This window comes from Nesoenas mayeri, assembly GCF_963082525.1.
Source record: "Nesoenas mayeri genome assembly, chromosome: 3".
NCBI classification, from domain to species: domain Eukaryota; kingdom Metazoa; phylum Chordata; class Aves; order Columbiformes; family Columbidae; genus Nesoenas; species Nesoenas mayeri.
In genome coordinates, this window is record NC_137544.1 from 60544622 (window position 1) to 60562379 (window position 17758).

General features: G+C 38.3%; 1 protein-coding gene across 8 annotated transcripts in view; it reads left to right on the forward strand.

The window, feature by feature from the left end:
• The window catches only part of PEX7 (peroxisomal biogenesis factor 7), a 46283-nt gene that overhangs the window by 22260 nt on the left and 6265 nt on the right, over positions 1–17758 (forward strand). For 4 of the 8 annotated variants that reach the window (XR_013921980.1, XR_013921981.1, XM_080341987.1 and 1 more), the window contains one exon: positions 8128–8227. Coding sequence is in view for 3 of the 8 variants with exons in the window: in XM_080341987.1 (XP_080198113.1) it covers positions 8128–8227 (100 nt within the window). In the remaining 5 variants the exon portion in view is untranslated. Of the gene's footprint in view, positions 1–2187; positions 4337–8127; positions 8228–12218; positions 13251–17758 lie in introns of those variants that run through there. The other 4 variants (XM_080341988.1, XM_080341990.1, XR_013921978.1 and 1 more) reach the window with 3 other exon arrangements.

Sequence of the window (17758 nt, forward strand, 5' to 3'; positions counted from 1 at the left end):
TAACTTTCTAGACTGCTGTACCAGCATTCTGTCTACATGAAGCACTTAGTTTTATTTATATTTAAAATGCACTTCTCACAGAATACAGCACAGTGGTCTGAGGAAGCTTATTTATGGGATCTTACTTAACATCCTTTACTGATGCAGTGCCAGCTGGTTGGCAGCATATCGTTTCTCAAAAAACTTTTTAGTCAAAAAGTGGTAATTGGTTTATTCCAGTGGCCTTGTCTAAGCAATAAGACTAATAATCATCATGCTGATGCATTGAAGTGACTTGATTTTGTTGTCATGCTCACAGCTTTTGACACCAACTATATATCCTTCAGGTTTGGCACTAATGTGCTTCACACAGTACCAAAATCTAGAGCAGTTTCAGCTCTGACATTTTTGTGTGTGGAAACTGTCAACAAAGATGAGGAGAGCTCCTAGCTCATATACCAGGGTGTCTGTAAATGCAACGCTTGGGGACCTTTTCACAAAGTGCCACTCTAGACATAATTTTTTTGTGTCTGAACAATTAGTTGTTGTGACCAGGGACAAAGGGTGGGGTTGAAGAGATGAAATACAGATTTCTAGCAGTTTTCTAAAACTATTAGTTACTGTGTTTGGTATGAGTCAACAGACAACAGAGAAGGCTGAATGAAAGTATTTGGAAAAGGTGGCACAGGCAAAATATTCTGCATAACTGGGGAAGCTTGTTACCACAACACTTTGGGAATATCTCTTTTAAAGAATGTAATACTGTGACTGTGTTGTACTTCTACTACATATCCTGTACCATCATTTACAGGAAGGAATGTAGCTCACAGTCAGAAGTAGAATTCACTTAGGAATGTTCAGAATTTGAGTGGATGCACCATACACTCTACATGCACACATGCTGACATGTCTGCACACACATATACACACACATGTGTATGTGTAGACATGACTATATACACATATTTTAACTTAAGTACAAAATGCATGATAAATATATAAAAGTGGAAGAGAAGTAGGGATTCCAGTACATGGTATTAATTTCAGATCTTGCTGAATCTAGACAAGACCTGTGATTTTTTTTTTTTAACCACATTTGATAGTAATTCATAGAACATTTTGTTCTTTTATTTAACATTTCTCTTTGAAGCTCAGAATTGTCTGTAAGTATTAACATATAGTAGACAAATTGGATACAGCATAGCTTACTGTTTATGCTTTGTAATCTTAAATGTTACTGAAGCTTTGTAGTTTAACAAAACAAATGCAAATAGTGGATAAGATGCCCAAACTGCAGCGTTTTTGTTTTTTTCAGGTAACACAGCTAATTTGGCATCTAATCACAACTGACTGTCAAAAAGCAAAAACTAGTAGCTCAAAAGCAAAGTTAACAATGTTTAACTTCATCTTTTGAAAATATTATGGTGGCTCCATGTGTGTGCTATATAGTTAAGCAACTGAAAAGAAAGCTGATTCACATGCCAACTTGATACTGGGGGCTAAGAAAAAGAGGTGGTAGATTTGAACTTGAGCTTTTTCATACTTGAGTATAATGATTTGGATTTAACCTATCTTATAAATACTTCATTGAGACAAATCTTTCCTATGTGATTTCCTTAGTTTTCAGAATAGTTCTGGAAAAATGTAGGTCAATTAAAGAGGAGTTTTAACACAAACAAATCATTAAAATGCCAGGAAATGCACAAAGTACTGTCATGTTTCCAGGACTTTTTTGGTCAGCATGAATGTTCTTAAACCTTATCTCTATCAAAATTCAGTTTGAAAGAGGACAGTGTCATCTCTTACTGGAATCACTGTTTTATATTTTTGGACTCTCTTCAGTATATATATAAAAAAATCTTGGTGCATTAAGCATGACAGTGCTCACCAAAATCTAAACAGAAGATCTGATAAATTATAGAACTTCATTAAGCTGGTATCAGGCCAGATCTGGAAATAATGCACAGAGGCTTGCCTCTGAGGCAAAAAGCTGGTTTTTGTTGAAAGGTTTACTGTATTGGACATCATCTCTGCAAGATGTTTTAGGGTAAACGTGTATCTCCAGCTCTCCATCACTATGTACAAGTTCAGTAACTTGGGTCACAAAGAAGTCTTGAGAACTTCTGGAATAATGCTGCTCATAAAAGAAACAAGCTTTCATTTCATTTAATCATACTTGTTGTCTTTTTTTGTTTCTTTTTCTTCAAGGTGAAAAGATGGGTGTTTGCTCATTTGCTGTTTGTTTGGTTGGTTTTTTTCCCCTTCACCCCCAAATGGAAAATGTCTTCCTGCTGATCAAAATGCTTGTCACTGGTGGTTTCCAGTGTGAGACTGAAAACTCTGCAGTAGAAGAACCTGTTAGTTTGAATGTGTGGGTTGATGATAGCTCCTGTGTCATTATAAAAAGTCCTTGATAGCAGAGTTTCCAATGGTAGTCAGAGCTTTGGGCATTACATCTGATGAAACTTAACAAAATTAAAAACTGACTGTACTTTTCAATTACTATTTAACTTCATTGCAACTATAGAGTTAGTCAGATTCACTCATACACCAGTGTGAAGCATATCTGTTCTCTTACATGCTTACTTTTTGGATTAAAACAAGAATTACAATTTCAGTAAATATTTTGACATATAAATGAATGCTCAGGTTCTTGTATTTTTTAAATTCACTGGCATTTTCCTGCCTGCACATGCTAGTTGTTTTTTTTAAATAAGTATTATGAGATGGATTTTCTCTTAAAACTAGGAAAGTGTTGGTCACAGGAGCTACTCATCAAATGATCCAACCTCATAAACAGATTTATATTTTTTATCTATGAAAGGAAATTTTATGGTGCAATGAATAGCACTATAATGTTGTTTAACAATAGAGCAAAGGGATATTTGTGTTTTTTTCCTTTTTCATTTCTCTTAAGAAACAGGTCTGTGTAAGTGTTAAATATTTGTAATTAAAATGTTCAAGTATTTATACTTGAATTGTGGCAGCATCTGAATAGTTTTTCTTATGGAAAGTACATATTTTTTCTTCTACATAACGCTTTTTACTTTTTGTTTGTGAAGCTGTCTATTATTTCTCAGTTTGTCCTACAAATACATTTAAATCTCTCTTTAAAAAATGTATTTTGTCTGTCTGAAAGGCAAAATTAGGGGTTTTTTGTGGGCAGATGAGAAAACAACTATTGAAAGAGACCATATATACCTACAGTATTATCTGTATATTCTTGTCAACCAGCTCTATATTTCTCAGCCATCTGACTTACCATTTTTAGCCAACTGACCTTTCCCAGTGCTTGATGAAGAGTGGGGCATGTGTCAAAGTGAACTGAAGCTCCAGTCTAGAATTCTGGTGCTAAAAGATAGGGAACATTCAGAAGCTCTTATGAGACCATATATGTCTCCAAGTTAGGGGTTTGCATCCTCTTTTTAGTTAATTCATGTTTGGGGAGAAATGAGGAAACAAAGAGTAAACTGGATAAATTCAGTCTCATAATTACGCTTAAATTTCAGTGTATCAGCAGCAATGAAATTGTTACTCCTGTACACCAACCATGTACAGGCTCATGTCTTTATCTTTCAGGAAGGGAGTAGCACATGATGCTGCCTATTTGGCTGCACCCTGTTTTAAGCTAAAAGTACTAGAGAAGTCTTGTGCTTGCCCAAATGGAGCTTCTTATGTTCATTTTTTAGATCAGATTGAACTTTCTGGTGGCAAGAAGTATCTTCATTTTGTGAGCATGCCCTATTTTTCAGGGCACTCTGTTTCTGGGCTGGGATCTTTGGCTCATACCTCAATGGAATAATGGTAGAAATATGTTCTGAGATTTGCTTTAAGCCCATTATGATCCTCAAATCATTGTTTGGAGGAAAGTATTAAAGTTACTAATAAATTTTGCAAATGTAAACATCTTCAAAAGCAGAAGGGATATTATGAAGGCTAATCACTACTTGTTCTTAAACATTACTCTGTTACATTCTAGCAGAAGAACTGAAATAAACCTAACTCACAATCTGCCATTTTGCCTTATAGGTGATATGTTTGTATGGTATTTTATTGTCATCAACTCACATTTTTAATACGGAAAAACAGTGGTGTGTATGCAGTTCTACTAGAGTAGGGTTATAAAAGTGTAAGTGGTGTGCTTTGTTTTCCCATACAGTTCGTGAGAAGTAGACTAAAGTTAGCATTTCAGCTAGAATTACTTTGAAATAAAGCTTGTAAGTTAAGTCCTTAAAGAAGAACAATGCTACTGGAGCAAACTCAAAAGCAAAACCTATTTCAGGATTACTTTTTTGGATCCTCTTCCATTTGATTTGGCTCTAAGCAATTCTTCCTCTTTGATGCTTATGGAAGATAATACTTCAAATAAAGGCTTTCTTCTATACCTGAGCTGATTCATGATGTTGATAATTTACTGGAACTGTAATTAAATAATCTCTTAAGGATATTATTGAAGAAATAGTTAGATGTCCCCAGTTAATGCCTGAAGTAACAACATTGCCCTTATTGGCCTGTATCCAAAAGTAGCTTGACACTAAGTTCTGCTCAGACAGAAGTTTTTCCAGTTTGCAGGAAGAACTTTTGCAGGTAGCTATCTTTGCCCAGGGCTTAGAGAATGGGAGCAGAACGATGAATTTCATGATACATGTGTAGTAAACTGAGTTCTGAGTTGCTCTTAAAAACTTCTTGGTTATATACATCCGTATGCTACTGTGACCTTTGCCTGATGTGGTTGCATGTGCATGGTGGAATTAGTCGTTGAGTGGGCTTTTATGGAAAGCAGCCTCTAAATAGCTGATTCACACCCACCTAAAAATACAATATATGAAGACATCTTCTATTTGAAACCTAAGAGTAGTAGTAAAGCTTTCATGCACACATATTTATCTTTCTGTTGTTTTTGTTCCCTAGAAGGAAATGGGCTTGAGGAGTTGTGTCCTTTGTGCTTCCAACTGTGCATTTTCCCTGAATAATTTCCTGAAGCAACTTTAGAACCTATTGAAAACTTAATTAGATTTAACACAGAAGTTGTAGCCTAAATTTACTAGGCTTGTACAAATTTAATGGAAACTCGCAAGCATACAAGAGAGGGAAATCCAAAGTATTGCCTTAAGGAAGCCAAAATACGTAGCATGAATTCACCACCTGTCTAATCTGGCTGGTAATCGGTAAGCTCCTCAGCATGCATGAGCAGGCTGTCACAACATGTGCGTTGTGCTGACTTGTACAGACAGTGAAACCTGAACTGATACTGGCTGCTTTTTGTTGCCCAACCAGTGGTGAAGGTGCAGAGGCAGGCAGTAAAGGTGGAGTGGGAAGGAGGACAAGGTAGGAGAAACTATATTTGGGCTGGTAAAAGTGTTTTGGTAGAGGAACACAGGAGATATGTGTGGTAAGACAGATCTATGTGATATTGCCATGGGTGGGACAAAATCCGTAGGTTGACAGGCTTTTTCTTTTAACATCACGGCTTGTTTAGAGTAAGCAGTCCATTTGCAATGTATGTGCAGCTTATGAATTGCATGTGAAGAATCTGTAAAACAAATAAGAAACTATCAAGAAATGAGGGAAAAGGTATACTTTCAACAGTTTCAGTGGAAAAAAGGTTTAAGAAAATGCACGCATATAGGTTGCAGGGTCAGTGCAGATGTGACTGCATTTGTGTGTGCTAGTTTTAATTTACATAATATGGGTAAAAATGTCAGTTCTGATGAAGCGGCACATTTCTGACTGTATTGGACCCTAAAAACATGCGATTGTTTGGCCCACTGTTGAAGTTAATGCTGCCAACTGCATAGATATACCTATAGCTAAAATAGTGCAAGCACACCTATTTGCGCTTTGAATGTGATTTTTATTTTGCTATATAGCCATCCTGCTGGGGTAGAGATTGGCTTGGAAAACCTGCACTATGCTTTTAGTCTTCAGAATGCTAGTCTTGGAAGCTGGACTGTAGATAGTATGGACTGCAAAACTGTTATGAGTGCCATCATTAACTCTTCATCAATGGTTCCCAGTCCTGAGACTGTACATTTTGTTGACTTTCACTAGTAATTATTTATATATAAAAAAATGAAGGTCCCAGACAGTTTGTGGAACTTGAACTATGTTGCAGTATTCTTGAACTGTATACTGCTGCTGAATTTTTGCAAATGTGAGTCCATACAACAAACAGCAAAATGCCTTATTTTTAAAATTGATTGGAACATCTTTTCTAAGTTTCCATTCATGTAGATCTGAAGTTGTCTTTAGTCTTAGTTTTCGGTTATGAGCTTCTGTCTTTCAGGATTTAGTAGAGAGCTAATGTGGTAAGGAAGGCTATCGCTATAACTTTGAAACAACAAGATTTGTTTCCTTACCTTCTTATGAACAAATGTGGGAGGATAAAAATGCTGAGATGGCCTTTTGCCTCTCTCTCCTGCAAAATAAGTTATCTTAGATCTTGGATACTAGGAAAAAGTGAAGAGGGTTGTTGCTGTGGCATAGCCATTATGCGGATACTACTCTGCTCATTTATGAAGGACATAACATCTACACATTAAGCAAACTGATCCTGCTGGCTCCAGTGTTTGCTATTTTACCTGAACTAGTTTGAATATACAGTGCTTTCAGTGTAGTTATTCTGATAATGAACTGTTTTTATTAAGTATTGTCACTTTTCCCAATAGGAGCAAGGCAGGGAGACCTCTGGGGTTGTTACAGAAGTAATAAAGCATACGAGTGACCACTGTGAGAAAATCCGAGCTGTAGAAAATTGGATTACAGCTGGCAGCCCACAAAATGTGCTGTGCTTTGCAGCCTATGGACTTCTCTAAGCAGTATACAGAACCCAAAAAAGAAAAACAAATCTTTCTGTTGTGCCATCTTATCAGTATGTTATTATTAGTGTCCAGAAGAGGGCTACGAAGTTGGTGAAGGGTTTGGAGGGGACGCTATATGAGGAACATCTAAAGTCACTTGGTTTGTTCAGCCTGGAGGAGACTGAGAGGAGATCTCATCGCATTACTCACCAGGGGAGGAGGAAGGGCAGGCACCGAACTTTGCTCTTTAGTGACCAGTGACAGAACCCAAGAGAATGGCAGGAAGATGTGCCAGGGGAGGTTCAGGTTGGACATTAGGAAAAGGTTTTTCGTGCAGAGGGTGGTGGAGCACTGGAACAGGCTCCCCAGGGAGGTGTCACAGCCCCAAGGCTGACAGTGTTCAAGAAGAGACTGGACGACACCCTCAGACACATGGTGTGAACTGTGGAGCTGTTATATGCAGGGACAGGAGTTGGACTCGATGTTCCTTGTGGGTCTCTTCCAACTCAGGACATGCTATGATTCTGTCTGAAAGTCCTATTCCTGAATCTTTTCTCTCATGACTGAGATTTCTTGTACCTATATTTCATCCCATCTTTTATAGTTCTCCTATCCATGCTGTTAACTGCCTTGATGGACATTGCACCTAACAGGGGAGTAGCTGGGAGAAGTAGAAGCTTCAGAAATCTGTTTTCTAAGTGTTTATAGCAACCAAGCCTGGAAAGAAAAAAAATTTTTTGAAATATGAATTAGTGGAATTAACTGTATAATGCAACTGTTTTTTGTAGTACAAATTTATTATTAAATTATAATATTAAATTCTGTTTTACAGGAACATAGTCTCAAACTTGAGACTAAGAATGACAATGAATGTGTAATTTTCAATAAAGAAAGACCCCATAGTGAACAATACCAAGAACTGATAAAACTCTTAAATTGTGCTAATCTCTTTCAGGGATAATATTCCCCAGTCATCAAAAAATATAACAAGAGTATTCTATCCTCTATTTCATTCTGTTTTAATAATGTCCCAACGGCTGCTCTTCGGTGCCAACTTTGATCTCAGTTTCTGCAACAGGAGACAAAGCTGGTTTTGCCCAGTGGGGTTTAATTTATGCAAATCAGCAGATGGCTTTGCAGGAATATGATTTGTTATGTTTCCTAAGTGGATGAGTTTGCTTTTTTAAATACCCTGGCAGCAACAGATTTGTCAATATCTTGCATTATGTTTTTGAAATGGCCTTTCAATTACTTTAATTGTGGTTTGTTTGATTTTTCTTTTTTTTTTCTTTTTTTTTTTTCTCCCCTCTCTCTCCCCCTTCTTCCCTCCCTCCCTCTCTCTCTATAGATTCTGGGACTTTTCCAAGCCTAACCCTTTGCTGGAAACAGTCGAGCATCATACTGAATTTACATGTGGACTGGATTTAAGTCTTCACAACCGTGGCCAGGTGAGAGCTGGGATGAATTTACTTTTCACTTGCCTATTATAGCCAGTGTGGTCATGACTGGACTGCAGGACTCAGATGCTGAATAAGAGCCACCAGACTGCAGAAAGCTTCTGGAAGTGGGTCTAGCTGAATGCTTATTAAATAAACCTCACTTCAGATCCGTTTTTATTTATAAAGCAGTTACTTGCATTGGGCAGGGAAGGAGGGCAGGACAGACAGAACTGCAAAATCAGATAGCTGAAAGCCACAGTGAGCTCAGGGAAAATGATATAGTTTTGTTTCAGAAGGAAGAGAAAGGCCTAGAATGCCAAGCTGAGATACAGAGCATTCTTCCTTCTACTTAGAGTGTCAAGTTAAGCATTGGTAGTGTCACATGTGATACCTAGACCTGGTTTGTCATAATATTTGAAGTACTAAGAGAGTGCAAGTGGACTTCTGCAAAGCATTTGACACTGTCCTGCACAACGTCCTTGTCTCTAAACTGGAGAGACATGGATTCAACAAATGGACCACTTGGTGGATAAGGAATTGGCTGGATGGTCGCACTCAAAGAGTTGCGGTCAACAGGTTGATGTCCAAGTGGAGAACAGTGACAAGTGGCATTTCTCAGGGTTCAGTATTGGAACTGATGCTACTTAACAGTCAGTGACATGGACAGTGTCACTGAGTGCACCCTCAGCATGTTTGCTGACAACACCAAGCTGTGTGGTGCTGTCAACATGCTGGATGGAAGAGATGCCATCCAGAGGGACCTTGACAGGCTGGAGAGGTAGGACTGTGAACCTCATGAAGTTCAGGAAGGCCAAGTGCAAGGTCCTGCACATGGGTCGGGACAATCCCAAGCATAAATACAGGCTGGGCAGAGAATGGATTGAGAGCAGCCCTGAGGAGAAGGACTTGGGGATGTTGGTTGATGAGAAGCTTAACATGGTCTGCCAATTTGTACTTGCTGCTCCAAAAGCCAGTTTTGTCCTGGGCTGCATAAAAACACATGGGACCAGCAGGTCAAGGGAGGTGATTCTCCCCTTCTGCTCTGCTCTCATGAGACCTTACCTGGAGTACTGTGTCCAGCTATAGGGCCCTTGACATAAGAAGGACATGGTTGGGGTGAGTCCAGAGAAGGGTCACAAAGATGATCAGAGGGCTGGAGCACCTCTCCTCTGAAGACAGGCTGAGAGAATTGAGGTTATTCAGCCTGGAGAAGAAAAGGCTCCAGTGAGACCTTATAGCAGCCTTCCAGGACCTAAAGGGGGCTACAAGAAAGCTGGAGATGGACTTTTTACAAGGGCCTGTTGTGATAGGACAAGGGGTGATGGCTTTAAACTGAAAGAGGGTAGATTTAGTTTAGATACAAGGAAGAAATTCTTTGCCATAAGGGTGGTGAGGCACAGGAACAGGCTGCCCAGAGAAGCTGTGGATGCCCCATCCCTGGGAGTGTTCAAGGCCAGGCTGGATGGGGCTTTGAGCAACCTGCTCTAGTGGAAGGTCTCCCTGCCCATGGCAGGAGGCTTGGAACTAGATTATCTCTAAGGTCCCTCCCAACCAAAAGCCTTCTATGATCATTCTAAGAGGCTTAATATGTAGTTAGAATTCTAAAACCCTCAGCTATTGATGTGAAAGGGTGGAACCCATTTTATCAGGGGCACTTGTTTATTTACTGGTTGTGGTAGGGATCCTCCTCTGCTTCTGTTGCTACAGTTGTTTCTGTTTTGTAAACAGACGATTGTTGTTTGGACAAGACAAGAAAGGCAGGAAAAACTAAAGCTAGTTATTTGCTTTAAAACAAGAAAACCTATGATTTTCACACAGAAATTACTGTCACTGAGTTAACTGTAACTAATATATTATTTAATGTACCACAGATATTATTTGCATCTAGATTCCTTTGTACTTCACAGTGAAATTAAATTTTTACCCCAGATAAAAATTACTTGTAATTACTTGAAATTTTGATTGGACAAGTCAGGTAAAACCATCATAATTTCTTGCACTGATAAAAGGACACAGGAGAAAGTTGTAAGTTTGGCAAAATGCTTAGCTTAATGCATGTGGAACTATTCTTGCCAAATGCTAACTTGAAGAGTTTCTTGCCCGATCACTTGTTCCTTTAATTCTGTTGCCTCAGAGGTTCTGCGGTAACTGTTCACGAAGCCATGCTGTGAACCACATGGAATTTGTAAAGCTGAAAAGAATGCTCAAGTTTCAGGTTAGTTTTCATCATGGCAGGGCAAGAACAGTTTAAAGGCCAGTCACTGGGAATTAAACTTCATCCCAAGTGGGTGCACAAGTATGATTCTGGCTAAATTTCGTCCAGAGGGAGCAGCATGCATGGTGTAGTACAGCAGAGCCTTACAGTACTACATCAGTGCGTGCTCTCAGCCTACTTCAGCTTTCTATGAAGGTGGTGAGGGTTTTGCCATGGATCTGAATGATGTGAGAAGATTTTTCTTCGTTTTGTATTGAGGATGTGATTACATCTTGATTATAAGCCGGTTGCAAAGAGCTCTGTGTGCTACAGAATGGGCCTCAGTGGATGATGTTTCTGACTATATGGCTAGATATGACTTCTTTTTGTGTGCTTTATCTGTCAAACTTGGAGTTGCTGCTACCTGAATATTCCATCCTTTGTAACTGCAATGTATGGAGTAGCCTTCTTGGAACAATGTCAAGTAAATGCTCAATGATGATAGATAATGAATTGAAAGCAAACAACTGTACATGCACTTGTGTGTTGGAAACAGGAGAATGATCGTGTGCATACCCATCTACATAAGGACATTCGTGCATCCAGGTATTTTTTTTTTCCACACAAAAATTCTACAAGTCCAGTTGGACTTAATGCACAAAATGTGTAAATATGAATACTTATCCATATACACTGCCTTCCAGACAGAAGTTTGGCATCTACAGCAGCTTTAATATACCTATGTTTTTTTCCTATTGAGTTGATTTAATGTATTGTGAAGGCTGGATGTCACAGCAATGCAAACTGTAAACATTCTGGTTTTTGAAAGAAGTTTAAAAACCTGTGATTGAATTAAAGTATAACTAGAAGATAAAGAATTAACACAGAATTGTTGCTTCCAGTATGAGCACTTGCAGCCTTTCCCTGGCTTCTACATCTATCCAACGAAGATTATGTGCTTCAGTTTTATGCTTTTGTTCCAAATATGTAGGTTGCCTTTGTGTCTGCTCTTTATCAAGACCTGATAATGAGCCTCATTCATTGTTGTTTTTCATGCATTTGTATTATGTTGATACAAAAGTAACTGCAGTTTTGGATCATGAATTTTAAATCATTATAACTAGGTTCAAACACATCTTTATTAATCAAAATAGGAACCATTACAATCATTTGGCATTTTTTTTTTTTACGAGAAATAAGTTTGTTTATTCCTGTAGCATAAAAATCCAGGCTTCAAGATTCAATGAACTCTTGGAAAGCATTTTCTGTATCCTGCTGGTTGTGGAAGCATTTTCCCTGCAAAAAGTTTTTGAGATACTTGAAGAAGTGGCGGTTGGTTGGCAAGAGGTCAGGTGAATGTGGCCGAGGAGGCAAAACTTCGTAGCCCAAATGGTTCAACTTTTGAAGTGTTGGTTGTATGACGTGTGGTTGGGTGTTGTCATGGAGAAGAAGTGTGCCCTTTTTTTTGACCAATGCTGGCTGCAGGTGTTGCAGTTTTCAGTGCATGTCATCGATTTGCTGAGCATCCTTCTCAGATGTCATGGTCTTGCCGGGATTCAGAAAGCTATAGTGGATCAGACTGGCAGCAGACCACCAAACAGTGACCATGACCTTTTCTTGGTGCAGGTTTGGCTCTAGGAAGTGCTTTGCACGTTCTTCTCGGTCCAACCGTTGCGCTGGTCATCACCAGTTGTATAAAATCTGCTTCTTGTTGCATGTCACAGTCCAATCAAGAAATGGTTCATTGTTCTTGCATAGAAGTAGAGAAGATGACACTTCAAAAGGATGATATTTTTTTATTTTCAGTCAGCTCATGAGGCGCCCACATATCGAGCTTTTTCACCTTTCCAATTTGCTTCAAATGCTGAATGATTGTACACTGGTCGACATTGAGTTCTTCGGCAACTTCTGATGTAGTTTTAAGAGGATCAGCTTTGATGGTTTCTCTCTATTGGTCGTTGTCAACTTTGGATGGGTGGCCACTACGCTTCTTATCTTCAAGGCTTGTCTCCTCTGCGGAACTTCTGGAACCACCACTGCTCTGTATGTTCATTAGCAGTTCCTGGGCCAAATATGTGGTTGATGTTGCGAGTTGTCTCTGCTACTTTACGAACCATTTTGAACTCGAATAAGAAAATTGCTCAAATTTGCTTTTTATCTAACATAATTTCCATAGTCTAAAATAAATATGAAATAAACAGCAAGTAATAAGTCAGTAGCAAAAAAAAAAAAAGACGAGAAAAATGCATTAAAATTATGTATAACATAACCACATTTATTTATTATAAGAATGCATTCCAGTATCAAACAGCAAATTTCAAAAATGCAAAAACTGCAATTCCTTTTGCACCAACTTAATATGATTTGTGATTTTCACTCTGTGCTTTATAAGGAGTTATGACTTGAGATTTGAACTGCATCTCTCCTCCATGGATACAGGGTATTTTATTCATAATGGACAAGCTATTCATTTCTAGTCAAATTAAGTACCATTCTGGTCAGTAACCTTTGCTTTCGTTCTTAATGATATTTTTGTTGTCTAGCCAGAAGGTGTTTTCCTTGGCTGTGCCAAATGAACTTCAGCATTTTTGAAGGATATTTTACATGTCATGATAAAACAGTCTCTACTTTGAGAAAGTGTTCAAAACAGATACTGTGATTAAGTGTCTGATGGAGGAATTACAAGACATTCCTGTGGAACCGATCGAGCTTTGAACAGAACGCACAGGCAGAGAGTAGGTACGTGCAGGCAGGCTGGTTCTTGTACAGTGTCCTCCTAAGGAGAGGCAACATGTGGGAGAGAGATCTGATCATAAGGAACGGGTCTCAGTTGTCAAGGTAAGTATTAGCTAGATGAAACAGAAAACTCCTTTGTCCTTAATTAAGATTCTGATATCTGTTGGGGGGGTATCTGACTCTATATAAACTGTTTGTTGAAAGCTTTGCATTTTAATAAAATCACTGCTGTTTGGCTTGTTTTTCTTCCCACCATAATATTGGTGGTCAGGTTCATAGCCATTTCAGGCAACTAACAAACTTTCAGGTGCATAGAAAAATGTGCCTTTTACAGTGCAAAGCATTAGCAGAAATGGTTCTCATGTTATTCAGGATATTTCTCTGTTAAACTGCAAGTGCTGATGTGAGAACTTGCAAGGTAGGTTGTCTAGGAGAAAATACTTCCAACTTTCAGCCATAGCAGCTTTGCCAGGCACAAGAACAGTGACAAGACCCTAAGCACCAAAAATCTGTTAAATCAGAAAGGGTGTACAGTATTAAGAACTGAACAAATCCATTTACCTTGTCAGCAGTATTAAGAGTATGCAGTTTTTTAAGCCAGACATGGTAGTTCTTTCCAAAGTTTGGGATAAGGAAAACAATTAAACCTTGCTCCTTTCTATATGTACTAGATAGTTGTAGGGTATATATAGAGAATATGAAAATTATAATCAGCTATATACTACTCCTTGCTAGGGGCTGATAATGCTAGGCCATGTATTGGAATTGTACTCTGTAGATCACCATATTTCTTATTTCTCTCCTTTCCCTGTATGTGATCTGTGAATGTTCTGCCAAATTAAAATATAATACTCCTTTAAGCCTAGCTCCTACTGGGATTTTGCTGTGCTTACCTATAGCACGTAAGCATGAGCCTAACTTCTTTTGGCGTTATTTGTGCAGCTTTTAAAAGCAGCCTTTTTCTTCTGATGTGGGTTGAATGTGATACAGCAGTCATGAATTAATTTTAAATGTCTTTTAGGCAATCCATCAATGACACAGATAAAAAGTACAGATACTGTGAACAGTCAGTACTTCTTGTCTTGATTTTGAAATTATTTCAATAGGTATATAAAAAACAGAAAATACACGTGTACCATAGATTTCTTTAAATCGTGGACAAAAAATACTTTAGCCCTTTCTGTTGTAGTTATAATATTGCTTAACACAAATGTAAGAAAAACAAGCTCTGAATTCTGTCTGAAAACCTTTCTCAACCTGCACTTTATGTCTATTCTGAATTCTGCAAAGCAGCCAGTGGAAAGTATAAATTAATGCTTTCCGTTGAGCCAGGTTTTCTGTCTTGCTGCTGGCAACGGGATTAAGTATTTAGAAAGATTCCTCTTATTCCCACTATTTCTCTGTACTTTTACACTATGAACAATGACATTCCTAAATTGCAAGGATATGTGATTTTCAGTTGAAATGTTGTCAAGTCGTGTAGTGGCTTAGAATGCTTTATACTTGAAGGGCACATTCAACATCAGAGATGTGCCAAATCAGAACAGAACTTCAACAATATACAATACTGAGGTGTAGTCCCTTTAGAAATTAAAATTGTTCTACACCAAATGAGGATTAGCCAAATGTTTGTTCTCTAGTCCAAACTCATCTGTTATCAGAATGTGTGCTAAGCCTGGGTTTTAGAATAACTTATGTACAACACAAATAGTGATCACTCATTATTTTCTTTTCCTCTGGTTGTATGTGTTTGGGTGGTAATTATACCACAAATGGGCAGCCAGCCATCTGCATAACGGTTTGTGTCAACATGGTTTGAGAGGCAAACATGTTTCCTCTTAGCCCCCTGTGTGGCTGTACCTCTTTGTGTAAATATTCCCTCAGAGTAGATTAGCTAACATAAATCTGATTTCCCTTCATTCTTCCAAGCACCTGGAGATCTAGGATGTATTGATGCAAGAAAGGGCCTGGACACAATTCTTCTGTTTTGCATTTGGAGATGGTGATGGGCGTTATGGCAACACACACACATGATACTAAATAATATCAAGACAGTGATAATACCAGTGCAGTACCCAAGAAACTGGGCTTGTGCTCCATGTTACAGTGTCCTTGTGATCCAGCTTCTCCCTAAAGCTGCAGGGCATCACCAGCATGTTGTGCTGTACCACAACCTGCTCCTTCCTTTCACCCGGTCAGAGGCAGTTAGAACTCAGCAGAGATGCCTACTTTGTAGCATTGGCTTGTCGGTCGCATGAAACAGTGCTCTACTGATGATATAATGACTATTTTTATGGCATCAGTATCACTAAAATTTTAAAAGCTGTAATTTCTTATTAGTTGGAGGAAGGCCATAGCCAAACTATATACACTTGAGCTGTATCCTCTGAAGGTAACTGAAATCTAATCCTCCATTCTTACGGTTTTATGGGGAAATGTTTGATCATCTGTCAGGTTTTGGTGTACAGGTTTGTTCTGCTGCCTGTTTTCTCTGTGCAGCTTGTGCGATGTGCTGCATTAGCTGTGTCACCACAGCAAGCAGAACGGGCAGGAGAGGGCTGCTGGAGTTGGCTTCACCAGCACAGCCAAGTATAAATGCAGAAGATGTCTTTAGTGAGGCTGTTTTGCTCTGTATTTTACTGTTCATTTAAATTAATTGTGCTCAGACAGGCCCAGAAATGTTGACTGTTTCATTTAAAAGTAGAGTTACATCTTGTGGAAATGTGCAGAAAAACAGAGACTTTCTCTGCTTTTTTCTTGTGATCGCTTGCTCTTATCTTTTACACTTAATTGCCAATGAACTGTTATCTTCCACCCAGCTGTTGTGGCTATCACACTGCTATAATTATATCACTATCTTTACTTCATTTTAATCTTCTCCTTATGGTCCTTCTCCAGGATGCTACTAAAGTTATGCAGTTATTGATCCTTTGAGATGAAAAGATCCTATAGCATCTGTTCTTTTACTTAATTTCAGAGTGGATTTTTGCATGAAAATATCAGATTTAACCAGCTGTAAATGTTAAATAAATTTGAACTACCTTACAGAGTTGGAGCAGGGAGAGGGAGGTGACATTTCTTACTGATGCTTATTGTATGTTTTTTCCAAATTGTTAAAATTAAATTTTCACTGCATAAGTCAAAGCTAGCCATTCATGAGTAATGGTCACTCTTTGCCACTATCAGCAAAAGTCTCATCTTAAGATGCTTGGAAAGGTTGCTGTCAGGCATCACAGTTCTGTAATAGCTGCAGTGTCAGTGTATGGAAAGGAAAATGCACTTTGATTTTTGATTCTGAAGTACTAGGAAGAGATAGAAGGCAGCAGTTTCTTAATAATTGTGTTGCTTGTGCATTGTATTTGATTCAGTGCCTTACAAATGCTTTCTACTTCTGTGAGCCTCGTCTTTCATTCAGCACAATCAGATTTTGTTTCTTTTCTGCGTGATCAATAAATCTGTTTGAGAAGTCCTAGGGAATTGCACTAGTGAAACTCAATGGAAGACGATAGGATTTTGCAGCTGTTACTGAAAACATGGTTTGTCTTACAATTATCTGTGATTATATCCCAAAAGGGAGAAACTTAGCTTAACTCTGAGTTTGAGGATTGGATGGGTCATTAGGTAACACAGTTTCATTGTATGTAAATTGGCTGCATTTGGGGTCGCCAAGGTCAGTATCACCACAGAAGGGCGTTCTGCAGTTGCAGTGTATATTCTACAGAACTTATGATTGACTTCACTGATTAAAAACAGTTCTTGAAAGAATGGGGAAATGTCTTTCCCCTTGTCTGTAGAGTACAGAGGAATTGCTACAAATTCTGTGGAGATTCCAAGGATTTCTCTCTAACATGCAACTCATTTCAGTTTCCTTTACATTTTACTGAGGAAATGCACTCTCAGGAGACTTGCATCTAGAAATACATAGTGTGACTGTATTTTGAACCTAGATCATTAAAAGAACTTCTGGTCCAGGGTTTTTTTAGTTCTGTCTTTACTGGAAATAATAATTCAATATGTGTTTTCTCAAAAGTAAATTTAAAAATGCTCAGGGTTAGTGAACATTGAAAATAAAAAGTTTTAATTTACAAACTTCCGTCACTTTCACTCGAGGGTAAAGGTAAACATCATGTGCAGTTCACCCCAGCAACTGTTGACCAAACAAAAGGCCGCACTAGTGGTTTGGATTTTCTAGGACAAAATAGGCATTGAATGCATTTAAATTCATATGTGATCCATTATGCACTTAATCAACCTGTTTCAATGATCACCTGCAAAAGTAATTTGATGAGCAGCAAACCTAGAAGCTTGCTTTATCTCTGCTTAATCTCCATCCTACCTGTTTACAGAGGATGCTCAGGACCCTTCAAAAATCTGTAATAACGATATAGACAATTAAATTCTGTATGAAAAGACACAGAAGATAAGAAACTAAAAGGGGAAAGGAAACACAGCATTAGTGAAAGCAGAGAACTGAACACTTTTTCTGCTGTCTCTTCTACAGAAAAAAAAAATACAGATCTTACAAGTTTTATTTGAAAACAGGGTGGGATGGAGAAAAGCTGAGAAGAGATATAGGTCAGTCTCAGACACTTTTGTTTATTATCCTATAA